The sequence below is a fragment of the Arachis ipaensis genome, chromosome B07 (genome assembly GCF_000816755.2).
Source record: "Arachis ipaensis cultivar K30076 chromosome B07, Araip1.1, whole genome shotgun sequence".
NCBI classification, from domain to species: domain Eukaryota; kingdom Viridiplantae; phylum Streptophyta; class Magnoliopsida; order Fabales; family Fabaceae; genus Arachis; species Arachis ipaensis.
Window position 1 is genome coordinate 7,995,079 of NC_029791.2, and position 17,159 is coordinate 8,012,237.

A 17,159-nucleotide genomic window follows, 5' to 3' on the forward strand; every position below is an offset into this window, starting at 1 on the left:
ACTTGTCTATGCAACAAAGTCCAATCGTCATCAGATTTATCATTAGGTTTCTCTGTACCAAAAACTGGTTGATGAAAATTCTTGACATAAAGCAAATCTTCCATCTTTGACTTTCACAAATCATTATTAGGACCATTAAGAGTGATCATCCTACTAGTATTAGTATTAGCTTCCATTGTTCACAAAATCACAAGCCCAGAAAAATACCAACAAGCTCTGATACCACTTGTTGGGGCCACCGTGGGGAGCTCTTGACCATTGGAGAGAATTCGGGGAGGAATCAAGTGAGAGAACATAAGATGAGAAGACACCACATCCAACTCAAAACCTTAAGGTGTCAAGTTAATGGGTCTCTTATCTTATAAACTCCTCACTCTTCCATGCTTTCTTTGATGTGGGACTAACTTCAACACTTCTCACACTTGCAACACTAACAATCTCCCCCTCAAGTGTGAGCCTCCACATCAAGCATCAACTCCCCCTCTTTCTAGCTCCTCACCACCACGAGTATTCGTCCATCACACCACCGCAAAACACCGCGGGACACGCCGCCCGGACCACCTTTGCCGGGAAGACTTTCGATGCTTCACCTTGAATACTCCTTAAACCAGACCGATTAAACCATCGGCTCTGATACCAGTATGAAAAGAGCCTAGCAGCGGAAACGACACAAATGTCCAATACAAGAACAATATGGAAGCACTCACAACACAATATGGTAGCAACTATAACAAGCAAATATAGCAAGTAAAGCAATAATAAGAACACACCGAGATTTTAACGTGGAAAACCCCCTCAATGTGAGAGGTAAAAACCACGAGTCGTCCAGACCAATGAAATAGCTCCACTATAATCAAATGAGGTACAAGAGAGTCTCAAATAAAGCACAAAAATGTGCATATAACCAGCCAAAACATCAAAGCACCAAAGCTCACAAATGAAAAGCAAGAAGATGAAATATACCCAAAAACAGAGCTACTGTCGAAGCCAATTTCTCCCTCTGCAGACCTCCAATTAAAATCTCCACCATCCAGAATGAAGAACAAGATGTGAAGAATCTACAGTTCAAATTTCACGTCGATCCAACGGTGAAAGAATGAGAAAATGCCGTTCCAAAATCGCTGCTCTGTGTAAAAACGGGAAACCTAATTTCTCTCTTGCGAAGCCAATTTCTCTCACTGAAAATCTCCAATCAACATCTCCACCGACCAGAATGAAGAAAAAGATGATAGGAACATGCAGTTTAAATTTCAAGCCGATCCAACGGTGAACAACTGAGAAACTGACATTTGAAATTTACAGCTTTGGGCAAAAACGGGAATTCTGTTTTTCCCCTTCTCTCTCACTTGGTGGCTACTCTCTCTCACTCTCAATGACCCCAAAAATCTGAACTAGGGTTGTGGCACAATGGGTGTAAGAGACACCCTCAAAATGTTGGGCTTGGGCCTCACAAAGGAGAGAAAAACCCAACACCTTTGACTTGAAAGGCTATATAGAATAATTTAGATAATTTAATTTTATGGTTTTCTTTTTTTAGTGTTATTTATTTAATTTATGCAGTCTCTCCCAGTTAAAAATTATTGTAAATCTTTTAGACGATATTTTTAAAAAATCTCATTTTCTTGCTACTTATATCTTTTATAATCCTTCTTGTATTTTCTTTCGTAATATACAAAATTAGCTTATCTTTAATTAAAAAATGATAATTATTCTAAGTAAAAGAAATAGTAATTATCTTATGAGTTTGATTTTAATATCTTAAAACAAGTTTAATCACCCGTGCCATGCACGTGATAAGATTGAAATTATAATTTTAAGTTGTTATGTTAAATTTCATTTTAATTATAATAATTTAATTAATAAAAAAATAACTTGTATGCGTTGTTTTTCTTTTCTTAATATAGTGTTAATTGTATTAACTATAAAATAGTTATTTAATCTATTTTTTTTCAATAAATCAGGTATATATACTCAATATGACCATAAATAATCTAGTAATACTTAAATCTACCAACAAAGTTTTATATGTTGGTTTACTGTGAAGTAAGAAAATATCAAAATCAACTCAAAATGAAGAACAAATTAATAGAGAATTCTAATACAGAAAGTTTTGTAATAAACAATATATATATATATACACTAATTACAAACAATATGAATTTTTAATGGAAATACTGGATACTAATAGAAAAAAATTATATAAATAAAAATTATTTAATTTCAATTTCAATTTCATATAACAAAACAGTGGTTTTCAAAAATTATGGAATCTTTTTTTGACATATGTATTATGCCATACGTATAAATTATACGGGTTATTATATAAATTCATATATATGCATAACAAAACAGTTTAATATTATATATTTTCTACATTAATTATATGTCAATATTTTAAAAAAGAGATAAAAGAAGAGATATATAAATATGTATAATATTATTGCTATATATGAAGCAGTTTTATATTGCTTTAATTATAGAGACTTACTATAATTATATAAAATTTAATTTGAGGAAATAATTTCTATTGCCATAAATAATATACTAAAACTGTTAATATATTATCTTCTTTATGGTTAATTGAATTTATCAATGATTTTCCCGTGTAAATCGTTATTACCCAATTTTTAATAATGACTTAATATACAAAATTTGAAATTAGAAATTATTATTACTAATTCAATTAACTGGTTAATTCAATAATAATTGTCAAATTATTAAGGTGCAAAATCATTGATTTATTCAATAGATTTTCATATATTATTTATATTTCAAGTAATAATTTAAAATTATATTATTTACCCAGGTAATAATACTATTATTAAAAATTATTTTTTGCATTGATTTTTAAATCAATTATTAAGTAATTATTTTTGTTAAGGTAATTGTTTATAAATTATTTCAAATTATATTTTGTTAATATATAATTATTTAGATTATTATTCATGATATGAGTATTGTTCATACCCTGTCCCAACACTAAGGCCCAGGATAAAAAAAAAAGGCCCAACCCAAAAGAGTTGAGCCTTTCATTACACCGACCAGATACCTCAAAAGTCGGCTATCTTCACGACTTGCTCCAAAGAAGTCAGTACGAGGATTAGCTGGCAGATCAACCCTCCCTCAAGATGATAACTGCCCCTAGAATCTCTCTAACCACTTCCAGGAGTCATATCTTAACCTCCCTAAGATAAAGGGACGGTTATTCTCCTTGAAAGGCGGAACTACTTCAACGGTGGTTATGGGTTTATCCCTATAAATACACTGACACTTCTCAGGTATCTCAGAAGCCCAATACTCTCTAGACCTGTTTTGCTCCCTTTGCTGACTTTGGCATCGGAGTGTCTTTGCAGGTACCACCCCCCTCACTTCTCACGAACAAGTCAGACGGAGGCCCCCAAGGCGTCAACCCACTTGCAAGCCTCCTCTTTCATACGTTTGGGCTAACCAATACCATCTAGCCCATTAATCTCCGGTTACCCATCGTAACATTGGCGCCGTTGCCGGGGAACCGAGAGATCAACCAGTGATGGCGGACAGATCCCCTGAGGAGGGTCATGTAGAAACAGATTCCGAACAAGAGAATCTGGATACCGGAAATAATGACGCGGACCTAACCCTTCGCCAGGAAACCAACAATCAACACAGAGAGGGTACCTCCAGAGTCAAAACCCCGAAGGAGAATTCCTCTGAAGGCCGTGAATCAGAGAAGGACGGACAGTCTCACGCAACTGAACTTATGGGATTAGTCCATGTCCACCAAAGTCGCTTGGAACAACTAGAACAGGAATGGGAGCGACAAAGGGAGATAGAAAAGCACCTAAGAGAGGAGATGGATCGACGAAAAGAGTTAGAGAAAAAACTCTTAAAGTTAGAATCCTCCCTCAAAGGTCGGAACTCCCGTGACGATAGAGAAGAGTCGCCCCTAGGAGGGGAGGATCCTTTTAGTGAGGACATAATGAGGGCAAAGGTTCCAAGAAACTTTAAAAGCCTCGATATGGACCTCTATGATGGAACCACAGATCCAAAGCATCACTTGAGCAACTTTAAAAGTCGGATGTATCTGGCTGATGCTTCTGACGCAACGCGCTGCAAAGCTTTTCCGACCACCTTGTCGAAAGCAGCGATGAAGTGGTTCGACAGCCTCCCCCCGAGGTCGGTAACCAGTTTTGAAGACCTCTCAAGGAAATTCTTGATGAGGTTCTCCATCCAAAAAGACAAAGTAAAACATGCGCCAAGCCTCCTGGGAATAAAGCAGGAGGTTGGAGAATCCTTACGAGCCTACATGGAAAGGTTCAATAAAGCATGTCTAGAAATTCAAGACCTGCCCACTGAGGCAGTCATAATGGGGTTAGTCAATGAGCTTAGAGAAGGTCCCTTCTCACAGTCCATATCTAAAAGACACCCCACTCCCTAAGTGATGTACAGGAAAGAGCTGAAAAGTACATCAACATGGAGGAAAATGCTAGACTGAGAGAGTCGAGTTGGCGACCTGGACATCTCCCCTCAACAAAAGAGAGGGAGAGGGAACCCAAGAAGAAGGAAGAACTCGGCCTCGATAGACCAAGGAAATATCACTCTTATACTCCTCTAAAGGTCTCTATAGTGGATGTATACAGAGAGATCTGCAATACTGAAAGGCTGCCGCCTCCCAGACCCATCAAAAATAAAAAAGGGGGGAGTTGCAGCGACTACTGTGAGTACCATAAAATATATGGTCACTCGACAAATGACTGTTACAACCTTAAAAATGTGATAGAAAAGCTGGCTAGAGAAGGCCGGCTTGACAGATATCTCATAGAAAGGTCAGACGGTCATGGGAAGAGAAAGCGAGACGAGATGGATAAAAGAGACCCACCACCGTAGACTCCGGAGAGACATATACATATGATCTCAGGAGGATTTGCGGGTGGGGGACTCACCAAATCCTCTCGCAAAAGACATTTCAAGCGAGTTTATCAGGTCGGAGGAGAACCATCCGACCTTCCCACCATTTCATTCACAAGAGAAGATGGGCAAGGAATAATTCCTGGGCACGATGACCCAGTAGTAGTTACTATGATCCTAGCCAATGCCCATCTCCACAAAACCCTAGTAGATCAAGGGAGCTCAGCGGACATCCTTTTCAAGCCCGCTTTCGACAAACTAGGGTTGGATGAGAAAGAATTAAGAGCCTACCCCGACACCCTGTACGGACTAGGCGACACACCAATAAGACCACTAGGATTTCTACCCCTACACACTACCTTTGGAAAAGGGGAAAAATCCAAAACTCTGAGCATAGACTTCATAGTCATCGATGTAGGGTCAGCATATAATGCCTTGATCAGCAGAGCTACCCTAAATCGACTCGGAGCGGTGGTGTCAACTCCCCACCTTTGCATGAAATTCCCGACCCCAGCGGGAATAGCAATGGTGAGGGGAGATCAGAAGCTAGCAAGAAAATGCTATAACGAAAGCCTGAACCTGAGGGGAAAAGGCAAAGAAGTCCACACTATAGAGCTCGGCGGTACAAGGGCCCGAGAAGAGCTGCGACCACAGCCGGGAGGAAAAATTGAGGAAATACAGGTCGGCAAAGAGGAAGGAAAAAATACCAACATAGGAGCAAACCTAGGGGAAACCCTAAAGCAAGGGTTGACTAAGCTCCTAAGAGACAATTCTGACCTCTTTGCCTGGAAAGCCTCCGACATGCCCGGTATAGTCCCTGAGCTCATGTCCCACAAGCTCTCGGTATACCCAGGGTCCCAACTTGTGCAACCGAGAAGGCGTAAGCTCGGCCCAGAACGAGCTCTAGTAGTGGAAGAGCAAGTGCAGGCACTCCTAGAAGCCGGCTTCATCAGAGAAGTTAAATATCCAACATGTCTAGCCAATGTAGTGCTAGTCAAAAAGCAAAATGGCAAATGGAGAATGTGTGTCGACTACACCGACCTAAATAAGGCATGTCCTAAGGACCCTTATCCACTCCCAATCATTGACACCCTTGTAGACTCTAGCTCAGGGTATCAATACTTGTCATTCATGGATGCCTACTCGGGATATAACCAAATCCCGATGCATGAGCCAGACCAGGAGAAGACCTCATTCATCACGCCCAGAGCTAACTTCTGCTATGTGGTCATGCCCTTTGGATTGAAAAATGCAGGGGCCATATATCAGAGGCTGATGAATAAGGTGTTCACTCCCCACCTGGGGAGCCTAATGGAAGTTTATGTAGACGACATGCTGGTAAAAACCGAAAAAGAGGCCGACCTCTTAGCAGACCTCTCGCAGGTATTTGACACCATAAGGTCACACGGGATGAGACTAAATCCTGCAAAGTGTACCTTCGCGGTGGAAGCTGGAAAATTTCTAGGGTTTATGCTGACGCAAAGAGGGATCGAAGCGAATCCCGATAAGTGTAGAGCTATCCTAGAAATGAAAATCCCGACTTGCTTAAGAGAGGTCCAGCAGCTAAACGGCCGACTTGCAGCCCTCTCCAGATTCTTGGCAGGATCAGCACTAAAATCCCTTCCACTGTTCTCCTTATTGAGAAAGGGATGTCAGTTCGAGTGGACCCCTGAATGCGAAGAGACGTTCCAGGAATTCAAAAGATTCTTGAGTCAACCTCCGATTTTGACCCGACCTATAGCTGGGGAAGACCTCGTCCTATACTTATCTGTAGCAGACAAGGCTGTCGCATCAGCCCTGATAAGAGAAGATGAGGTCGGTCAGCACCCAGTGTATTTCATCAGCAAAGTTCTACAAGGCCCTGAACTAAGGTACCACAAACTAGAGAAGTTTGCCTACTCCTTAGTAGTAGCCTCACGAAGGCTACGGCCTTACTTCCAAGCTCACACAATAAGAGTCCGCACGAACCAACCCATGAAGCAAATCCTCCAAAAGACGGATGTTACAGGGAGAATGGTTCAATGGGCAATAGAGCTCTCCGAGTTCGACTTGAGGTATGAAACTCGGACGGTAATTAAAGCCCAATGCCTCACCGACTTTATAGCAGAATACGCAGGAGATCAAGAGGAAAAGCCAACTACATGGGAACTCTACGTAGATGGATCCTCAAATAAAACAGGAAGCGGTGCAGGCATAATATTGGCGGATGAAAGAGGAACCCAAATAGAGGTTTCCCTCAAATTTGAATTCCCAGCTTCAAATAATCAGGCAGAATATGAAGCCCTGATTGCTGGATTAAAGCTGGCAGAAGAAGTCGGTGCAACAAAAGTGATGATATATAGCGACTCCCAAGTGGTGACTTCCCAGATAAACGAAGAGTATCAAGCAAAAGATCCAAATATGACGAGATACTTGGAAAAAACTTTGGAGTACCTCGGGCACTTTGCGGAAACCGAGGTCAAACACATAACTCGGGATCTCAATAGCAAAGCAGACGCCCTCTCCAAGTTAGCAAGTACCAAACCAGGAGGGAATAATAGAAGCTTGATCCAGGAAACTCTCCAGGAACCTTCCGTGGTAAAAACAGAAGAAAGGCAAGTGGTCCTTAAAGTAACCGGATTAAACTTCGGATGGATGAACCCCTTGGTCGAATACCTGAAATTCGACATCCTCCCCAAAGAGGAAAAAGAGGCTAAGAAAATCCGGAGGAAAGCACAACACTACACTCTGGCAAAGAATATTCTCTATAGAAGAGGAATATCAACACCATTGTTAAAGTGCGTACCGACCTCGAGAACCACGGAGGTATTAGAGGAGGTTCACAGTGGGATCTGTGGAAATCATCTCGGAGCAAAGTCACTAGCCAGGAAAGTAATCCAAGTTGGATTCTATTGGCCGACCTTGCAGAAAGATGCCTCGGAATTTGTGAAAAAATGTCAACCATGCCAAATGCATGCAAACTTCCACGTGGCTCCCCCCGAGGAGCTAATCAGTATAACTTCTCCATGGCCCTTTGCAAAATGGGGAATGGACTTGTTAGGCCCTTTTCCCCAGGCCCCGGGACAAGTCAAATACCTGATCGTGGGAATCGACTACTTCACAAAGTGGATAGAAGCAGAACCACTAGCCTCCATCACAGCCCAGAAAAGTCGAAAGTTCCTCTACAAGAATATCATCACAAGATATGGGATACCATATTCCATCACCACAGATAATGGAACCCAGTTCACCGACTCTGCCTTTCAAAGCCTTGTAACCAGTATGAAGATTAAACACCAGTTCACCTCGGTGGAACATCCACAAGCAAATGGACAAGCCGAGGCAGCCAACAAAGTCATACTGGCAGGACTGAAGAAAAGGCTACAAGATGCAAAAGGAGCCTGGGCTGAAGAGCTCCCAGAAGTGCTATGGGCTTACAGAACAACGCCCCAATCCGCCACTGGAGAAACACCCTTCCGACTAGTCTATGACGTAGAAGCCATGATACCCATAGAAATCAATGAACAAAGCCCAAGGGTGATTCTCCATGACGAGATCGGAAACATACAGGGGCACAAAGAGGAGCTCGACTTGCTGCCCGAAGTCCGAGAAGAAGCCCAGATAAGAGAAGCAGCGTTGAAGCAAAGGATGACTACAAGGTACAACAAAAAAGTCATTCGAAGAACCTTAGCACCGAACGACTTGGTCTTGATCAGAAACGACATTGGGGTCAACAAATCGGGGGAAGGAAAACTCGCTGCCAATTGGAAGGGACCATACAAAATCAATGAGATCTTAGGGAAAGGTTATTATAAGGTGACCGACCTGAACGGCACCGAGTTACCGAGGTCGTGGCATGCTTGTAATATGAAAAGGTACTACAGTTAAAAGCGAACTCTACTCCCTGATGTACTCTTTTCCCAACTTCATGATTTTTTCCCGAAAGTAAAAGGGTTTTTTCTGGAGAAGGGTTTTTAACGAGGCATCATAGTAGAGGCTAAGGAAAAATAGGCTGTCAAAAACCCTTAGTAGCAATAAGGTACCTTCCCAATAAATAAAGATCTTTTTTCATTTCACAAATATCTCTTATAAATTCCTTCTAGTTTTCTCTTTCTACGAAACGCGCCGACTTAAGCTCGACAAAACGTGAAAATCCCATGAACCGACCTAGATGGTCGTCAGGATAAAACGACGAGGTACAAGTCGGTGTAAAGAGGTTATAAAAGATGATCGCGAAGAACCCGGAAACGTTCAGACTCATAAGTCAAAATGAAAATCTGAGTAGAAAAGAAAACGCATCACAAAAATAACCTAAGTCATAGGAACTCAATAAATCACAAAGTTGAGTAAAAGGAATAGCAAAAGAGATCGAAAAACCTATTAAAGCATAAGTACTATCCTGAAGTCCTTAGAGAAAAGGAACCCAAAAGGACAGACAGCCAGGAAAAAGGTTTTCAAAACTGAAAAGATCAAAAAGGGTTTTTTTTCAAAAACAGAAGTCAGAAAAGCATACACGCATAAGGTAACTTAAACCCTTATCCAAAAAAGGGTATTTATTTTGTTAACTTAAACCCTTATCAAAAAGGATATTTTTTGTTTACGGCCTTAAAAGGCCAGAAGAAATTGTTCAACAAACACCACCACCAACAAACAAATATAAAGAGTTTAAAAAAGGGGGGACCCACAGGACGGGCCCCCATATAGCCAATAAAATTATTTTTGCAGAGGAGTAGACGGATCACCACCAGAACCAAGAAGAGTAGTTGGAGCAGCTTCAGGGCCAGGGAGAGAAGTATCCATAGGAGTCGGAGATGAGGAACCTTGGGGCTTTGAGGAACTCGGAGCATCCTTCGAACGAGGAGGGGACTCAATGATTCTTTGCTCCCGAGTCTTCAACTCTGACTCGGAGACAACCTGAGGTGCTGGGGGATAAACAATGGCCCCATCAATCACAACCTTGTCGGGATCTAAAGGGGAAAGATCCAAGTCGGGGGCAATGACTCCGACCTGATCCTTAAAAATCCTCCAAGCTTCCTCAAATCCCTCAGCAATGGAGTCCTCCAACTCGGCGTAGGCAGCCCGAGCATTCAGCAAATCTTTTTAAACCCCCACAAGGTCCTCGAACAAGCTCTGGTAACTCTCCTGGGCAGTCTTTCTCAAGCCCACCTCCATGTTGCACTGAGCCTGCAGCTTGCTCTCCTTCTCCCGAAGGCTATCTCTCTCCTCCCTCAATTTGGTAACTTCCTTCTTCAACTCCTTCTCATGCTCCTGATACATGAGAAGTCTTCCCTCTAACTCTTCAACCTTCGAGGTTGAACCCAAAGAACTAAGAGGGGCCTTCTCAAAGATATCCAAGAGCTTGGTACAGACCCCCGCTGCCCTGATACTCTCCTCAGCCAGAGAGGTAAGGTGGTTCCGGACAGAAACATCATCCATACCTATACGAGTATGGGGATAGATGTTTTTCCGGATGAATGCAGGGGCATCAATTTTAACCTCACCTTCCAAGGAAGAGCCAGGCTCCAAAGCCTTGCGCTTCTTCCTCTCTGGCTCAGGAGAAGGTCAGGGAGAGGGGGGCGGCTGAGAAGAAGCTGAAATCACAATGGGCTCTGAAGGAGTCCCTAAATTTCGGGGAGGAGGAGGGATAACCGCCCTGGCACCACCAGTCCTGGCCCGGGACCTCGCTTTAACTTCCTGCACTCTCTGGTAAGACTCATTCGAATTCCTCTTCGCCATCTCTGCAAAAACAAGTAACAACCAATAGATTAGACAAGTTGGAAAAGCAAGTCAGACAAGTCAGAAATTTAATAAACAAGTAAAAGCCACCTAGTTGTGCCTGGACAAAGGTCGGGGACCCCTGGAGAAACTTTTTAGTGTCCAAATATGGGGCCCTCCCCCACACTTCTCGGAGGAACCCCACAATGGCTGCCTCCACTTCATCCAGGTCATCCAGGCCATATTTCTCATAGGGGGAGGCCTCCAGCCAATATAGAGGAAAGCGAGGAGAAGAGTCATCATTCAGAAAAAAGAGGTGGTGACCCTCTACAGCTTGCACTTTGAAAAAATAATTTTTGAAGTCATGAAAAGATTCATCAAAAAGGGTGAAAACCCTTCGACATTGGATAGCTCGGAGGGACACCCATTGCTGTTTATTATTTTTCCCACTAAAGGGCTTGGTCATATGGAAGAGATAGAAAAAAATCCTCAAAGACGTCGGAAATTCCAGGGCATGACTGATGAACTGGTAAATTTTCAAAAAATCCCAAGAGTTGGGATGAAGTTGAGTAGGAGCAACTCGGCAGTGGCGTAAAACATCAACTTCAAAATCGGAAAACGGAAGAAAAACACCCAAACGGGTAATCATACTCTCGTACATGAAGAAGAAATGAGGGGCCGCCTCAGTGGCCCTCCCAAAACACACCCGGTCCTCCGGACCTGGGGCCACTAACTCATATTTCGACTCATCCTCCTCAGACGTACAAAGCCGGTGATGAGTGCGAAGGTGGGTGATAAATTCGGCATCCACCAAAGGTTCCTCTTCTAATACAGTGACATCAACCCACTGAGCAAGAATGTCTACAGAGGCCATTATTTTTCCTAAAAGGTGAGAAAAACCTACAAAGGAAAAAGAAAAAGAAAAATAAAAAACAAGGTCTCTAAGGGGAATACGGAGTCAGAACCTACAAACCAACTTCTCTCTAAGCATGAAAGCCAGAAGCATTTTTTTCGTAGAAAAGAGAAGAAAGGACTAACCTTTGTCTGGGTGTGAAAGAAAGGAAGATGAAAGCTTTCGAACAGAGGTTGCACCACGAGCAAGTAAAGAAGAAGAGAAAATTTTAAATCGTAGAAACGAAATAACGAAGGAGAGGGAAAGTATTTATAAACATGCTAGGGGCATAATGGTAAAAGCGGAGCAGTCATTAATAAGAATGCACCGTTACCAAGGTCATCAATCCCTACGCAAATCCCTAACGGACGCGACCCTTGATTAGACGTAACTGTCAGAACCAAAAGGTCACGAAAAGTCACGTCGGTTACAGACCATCACGTCGGTCCCCCAACAAGTCGGCTACGACCCCGAGTAGAATACTCGAACCCAAATCTTGAAGGAAATTGGGCTCGAGTAGGGGCACTGTTCATACCCTGGCCCAACACTAAGGCCCAGGATCCAAGAAAAAAGGCCCAACCCAAAAGAGTTGAGCCTTTTATTACACCGACCAGATACCTCAAAAGTCGGCTATCTTCACGACTTGCTCCAAAAAATAACTATTTAGATATACCAAATAATATGTAACATATTACTACCTGTATAAGTTAAGGCACAAAGACAGAATTTAATTAAAGTGATTGAAACTTTCACCAAACAAAATAGTACATCTACAAAAAATAATCGTAATATATATAAATTGAGGCAATCATTTAAAATTCTATAATTATAATTTAATCAAATACTAATAGTAAAACCAAATTATCTAAGTAATATTGAACCTATTCTAGTCCTTAGTCACGTATAGTATAAAATTATTCTTGTAACGACAACCAATTGAAATAACATCGTAAGTTTCAATATTTAGAATTCGTGCAAAATCAATCCATTCTCTTGTTAGATAAGCTTCATCATCCGCTATCCATACAATGCAGCAAGGTATAGAATTGCCACACCGAGAAACCAAACTAACTCTTATTCCCCTCAATGGCATTGCATGCATGCAAAAGAAAGCTGGTAATTTCTGAAAAAAAATCAAAATATATTAAAAAATTATTCTAATAATGAACGACTTAAACTAAGAAAATTTAAATATATTACCAATCGTTGAAATTGCATATCTGAATTTGTCACGAATTTATCAAAACTGAACTGAAACTGAGGGAATTCAATTTCATTATATGCTCCACTTCGAAGATTTTTGGGCAGACGTAAAAAGCATGGAGGGGATGGAACTTGAACTTGCCCTATAAAGTTCCATGGATGCAATTCCTCAATCAAAAATCGAGCTCCTCCTAAGAAATCTAACTTTAACCACATTCCATTGGGTTGGTCATAATAGGCTATCAGTGGAAGAGTTTCAAGTGTATGGGGAACACCGGGGTTTAACCGTTGATCTGAATTATAAAAAAATATATAATAAATATTAATTGAAATCAACGATTAAAATAACTGGTACACGAGTTCTCTCGATACACTTGAAATGTTTCCAATAAAATAATATTAATAAATTGATTTATTACAATTTATGAGTTTTCTTTTTCTGGCACCATTTTCCCCTCATGTTCAAAATCCAGAATCCCCAACTAAATCATGTATCAGCCAGAAAACACAAATCAACAACAGATTCTGTCATCGGAAAAGAAGCCTGAGCCGCACGTGTTACATGCCACATATATAAAAACCACACATCCCAAAATCAAAAAACTTGTTCTTCCCTCTTACGTTGCTCCATTATTTGTAGTCCAAGGTTTGTTTTTGTAACACACCCTCTTCAAAGCTTTAATCTTTTGTTGCTGCTGTTGCTGTTGCTGCTTCAAGATGGAAGGTTTGACCTCCCTCAAGGTACCCTTTCAGGCCTTTTCATCATCTTCCAGACCTAGAAGTTGGATTACCTCAACCCAAGTGAATGTTTCTAGAAGAAACCCGTTTTTCACTTTCTCTGTCCGTGCTCAGGTGATTTTTTTTATTATTACCATAAATTTTATATCTTTTGTTGGGGTTTTGTTGTGCATTGATATGGGTATCTCTTAATTTTGTGGGTATGTTGATTTTTCATTTTGGATTTGGGTTCAATTGGTGTATGAATTGCAGAATCTTGTACTTATGAGGAATCCCAGTTGATTTTATCATGTGTTATTGTCTCTTAAGTTGGATTTCTTGTGGTTCACTGATTAGGATAAGTTTAGATTAGAACCATTGGAATAAATCAATTGCAACCACATGAATTTGACTAGTCCAAATGATGAAACTGATTGTAATAATTAGCCTTAATATGCTGTGAATGTTAATATGTGTTATAGAAGTAGAACTTGGGTTCAATTGGAATGCAGAGTGCAGAACACTTTTTTCAATTTTGGAGGAACCCTGATCAGTTTTTTTAATCATTTGTTTCTGTGGATGGTTTGATTAGGTGGAGTCTACTGAGGGTTCGGCTACAATTGCTGCAACCTCTGCTGAATCTGTGGTAGAGGCACTGAAAGTGAAGGAGTGGGAAGTGGGAATGTTCCAAGATGAAGTTGCTGCTAGCCAGGGTATCAGGATAAGGAGGAGACCACCAACAGGACCCCCTTTGCATTACGTAGGACCCTTCGAGTTCCGATTGCAGAATGAGGGCAATACGCCCCGTAACATTTTGGAAGAGATTGTGTGGAACAAGGATGTAGAAGTTTCACAGGTACTGATGGTTGATTTGCTTTATTCTCGGTTTTTCTGTATATATGTATATTCTGGAAAAAACTGCTTTAATGCTGAGTAATATTTGATTTTCAGCTTAAAGAAAGAAAACCCCTCATTTCTCTGAAGAAGGACCTTGAAAATGCTCCTCCTGTGCGGGATTTTATTGGTGCTTTGAGGGCGGCACATGAGCGAACTAGACTTCCGGGATTGATAGCTGAAGTGAAGAAGGCTTCACCAAGTAGAGGTGTCTTGAGAGAGAACTTTGATCCAGTAAGTTCATTTTGTTTTTCTGCTATTGTTTTTATTGCTAGAATTGTTATGTTTCTTGTTTCTTTGTAACAGCTTTGGACTTGTTACATCATAGGTGCTTGATTTGAGTCATGTTTGCAGTGATAGGTCTTAAATGATTTCATGCTGTATCAATTTCTTCATTCAAACATCTTAAGCTTTTTGCTTCCCTCATACACTATGAATTGTTCTTATCCCTTTGTCATGACCACCAAAATGAGTTGTTTCGTCCCTCATGATATATGCTCTTGATTGCTGATCTTATAGGTTGAAATTGCTCAAGCTTACGAGAGAGGTGGAGCGGCATGTCTAAGTGTTCTGACAGATCAAAAGTATTTTAAGGTAAACAACTAACTTGAAATTTGTTAGAAACTCTATAATATTTGGTCAAGTGAGAAATTGGTCTTATTCCGATGCTAAATAAAAACTAATCCTGGTTTATTTATTCAGGGAAGCTTTGAAAACCTTGAGCTAATAAGAAAGGCTGGAGTAAAGGTTTGCTTTCTGAATTGCATTACTGTGGTTTCATGCTTTATGTAGGCCATGTTATTGACTCTTAAAAAAATTTGCAGTGTCCTTTGTTGTGCAAAGAGTTCATCATAGATGCATGGCAACTCTATTATGCTCGAATCAAAGGTGCAGATGCAGTGCTTTTAATTGCTGCTGTTTTGCCTGATCTTGACATAAAATACATGATTAAGATATGCAAAATACTTGGACTGGCAGCACTTGTTGAGGTACCGGTTGTGTTTCTTTGTTTTGTTCCCTTAATTTCATATAACATCAAACACTAATGGAACCTTTTGTGATTTTACTGATATATGATGTTAATTTTGAATTCAATCATATTATATAGTGTAAACTTGTCTTTTATGTGGACCTGATATGAGTTGAGGTGTGAATAGTGCATATATACAAATTTAATTCATTAACGTAATGATTTCTTTCTTTAAGACAAGAATTTGATTGTTGTGTGGTATTTAGGCTGAAACCATGAATTGCTATAAAAGGTTTCATGAATGTGATACTCAATCTGTTTGGCATATTCTTGTTTGTTATTACCTCATAGTCATAGGTCAACTGTGCACCGAACGTTTTATTTCATGATGGCTCGGAGGAAAGAAACCTTCTCTTATTTTGAAAATCTTATGATTGGTTTCTTCTAGGTGCATGACGAGAAGGAATTCGATCGTGTTCTTGGCATAGAGGGGATTGAGCTTATTGGCATCAACAATCGGAATCTTGGTAGGCGTTATTATTTGTCTTTCATCCTTTTTGGTCAATTTGTGAATATATCTAAACTTTGAGGCTAGGATCATCAATGATTGATTTACCTTTATTGGCTTGCAGAAACATTCGAGGTGGATATTGCCAATACGAAGAAACTTCTCGAAGGAGAGCGAGGCAAGATAGTCCGTGAGAGAAACATAATTGTAAGTAGCCTTTTCTGTTAATTGCAGTTAAATTAAAGTGATGTTATCTGAATCTTCTTAACCCTGCTAATGGTTTTATGGCTTCTTCAGATGGTAGGAGAATCTGGTCTTTTCACACCAAATGATATTGCATATGTGCAAGAAGCAGGTGTTAAAGCTGTAAGTATTGCAAGTTTAATATGTACATAAAAGTGATTTTGACTTAAATTTTTGTAACCAATTGTATCATATAATGTTAATGTGCCAATTTTACTTTTATGCAGGTATTGGTTGGAGAGTCTATTGTGAAACAAAACGATCCTAGGAAGGGAATCACCAACCTCTTTGGCAAAGATATATCTCTCAGTTGAATTCACCAAACATTTCTTGAGATATTTGAGTCAACAGATTTTGCTAGAGTCCTTGATCTGCTCATTTCTACCTTTTATTGTATTAAATTATCAAACTCTTATTAGTAGTAAACTTATGCCAAAATAAATTAATGTATATCTAAGGATGCTTTTCAACCAAATATATGGTTTTGTCCCATTGGATTTATTCAATCTTACATAAATTCTTAGCATGTTCCATTGTTCCTTAATCTTATTCTTGTGGCTGTGTTGTAAATGTAAAGAATTATTGGTTCTTTCATTATAAGAATTCTGTTTGCATGTGTGATTATTGATCATAGCAAATCAGTGTGAATAACTAGTAGAATAACATAAGTTACAAGTTTAGGTACTCTCTAGTTTGATTCTACTTCCCTTTGCTCACTTGAAGTATCACATTTTCTAAATTCATTCCGAGATTCAGAGATTTAAAGCTCAACCATGAGACATGGCACTTTATAAATACATGATATATAAATTTCTCACAAATACTAATAAGGACTCAAATAAATAAACTAAGTGAGAAGAATGAATCTACAAAAGCTACTAGCTCCCTAGTATCTGATTCCCTTGGCAACCTCAAAAAAATGTGCTACATTCTCCTCAGGAGTTCCTACAACAATTCCATGACCAAGATTCAAGATATGCTTCCCTCTACCTGCTTTTCTCACAGTATCATTTATTCTCTCAGTGATGAACTCTTTTGAACCAAAAAGAACACCAGGATCCACGTTCCCCTGCACTGCCATGTTTGCACCCAACCTTTTTCGTCCCTCGGCCATGTCCACTGTCCAATCCAAACTAACTACGTCGACACCT

At 40.1% G+C, this 17,159-nt stretch overlaps 2 protein-coding genes across 2 annotated transcripts in view; one reads left to right on the plus strand and one right to left on the minus strand.

Annotated features, from left to right (window-relative positions):
• LOC107608918 (indole-3-glycerol phosphate synthase, chloroplastic) lies at positions 13,123-16,557 on the plus strand. Its single transcript, XM_016310705.2, has 10 exons — positions 13,123-13,528; positions 13,986-14,249; positions 14,345-14,521; positions 14,807-14,881; positions 14,990-15,034; positions 15,112-15,276; positions 15,706-15,784; positions 15,890-15,972; positions 16,063-16,131; positions 16,236-16,557. The coding sequence occupies exons 1-10, from the start codon at positions 13,394-13,396 to the stop codon at positions 16,320-16,322; spliced, it is 1,179 nt and encodes a 392-aa protein (XP_016166191.1). The 5' UTR covers positions 13,123-13,393; the 3' UTR covers positions 16,323-16,557.
• LOC107608919 (uroporphyrinogen decarboxylase) overlaps positions 16,627-17,159 on the minus strand; it is a gene marked incomplete at its 5' end in the record, with an annotated part of 2,661 nt that continues 2,128 nt past the window's right edge. The window contains 1 exon segment of the mRNA XM_016310706.2: positions 16,627-17,159. Coding sequence (XP_016166192.1) covers positions 16,895-17,159 — 265 coding nt within the window.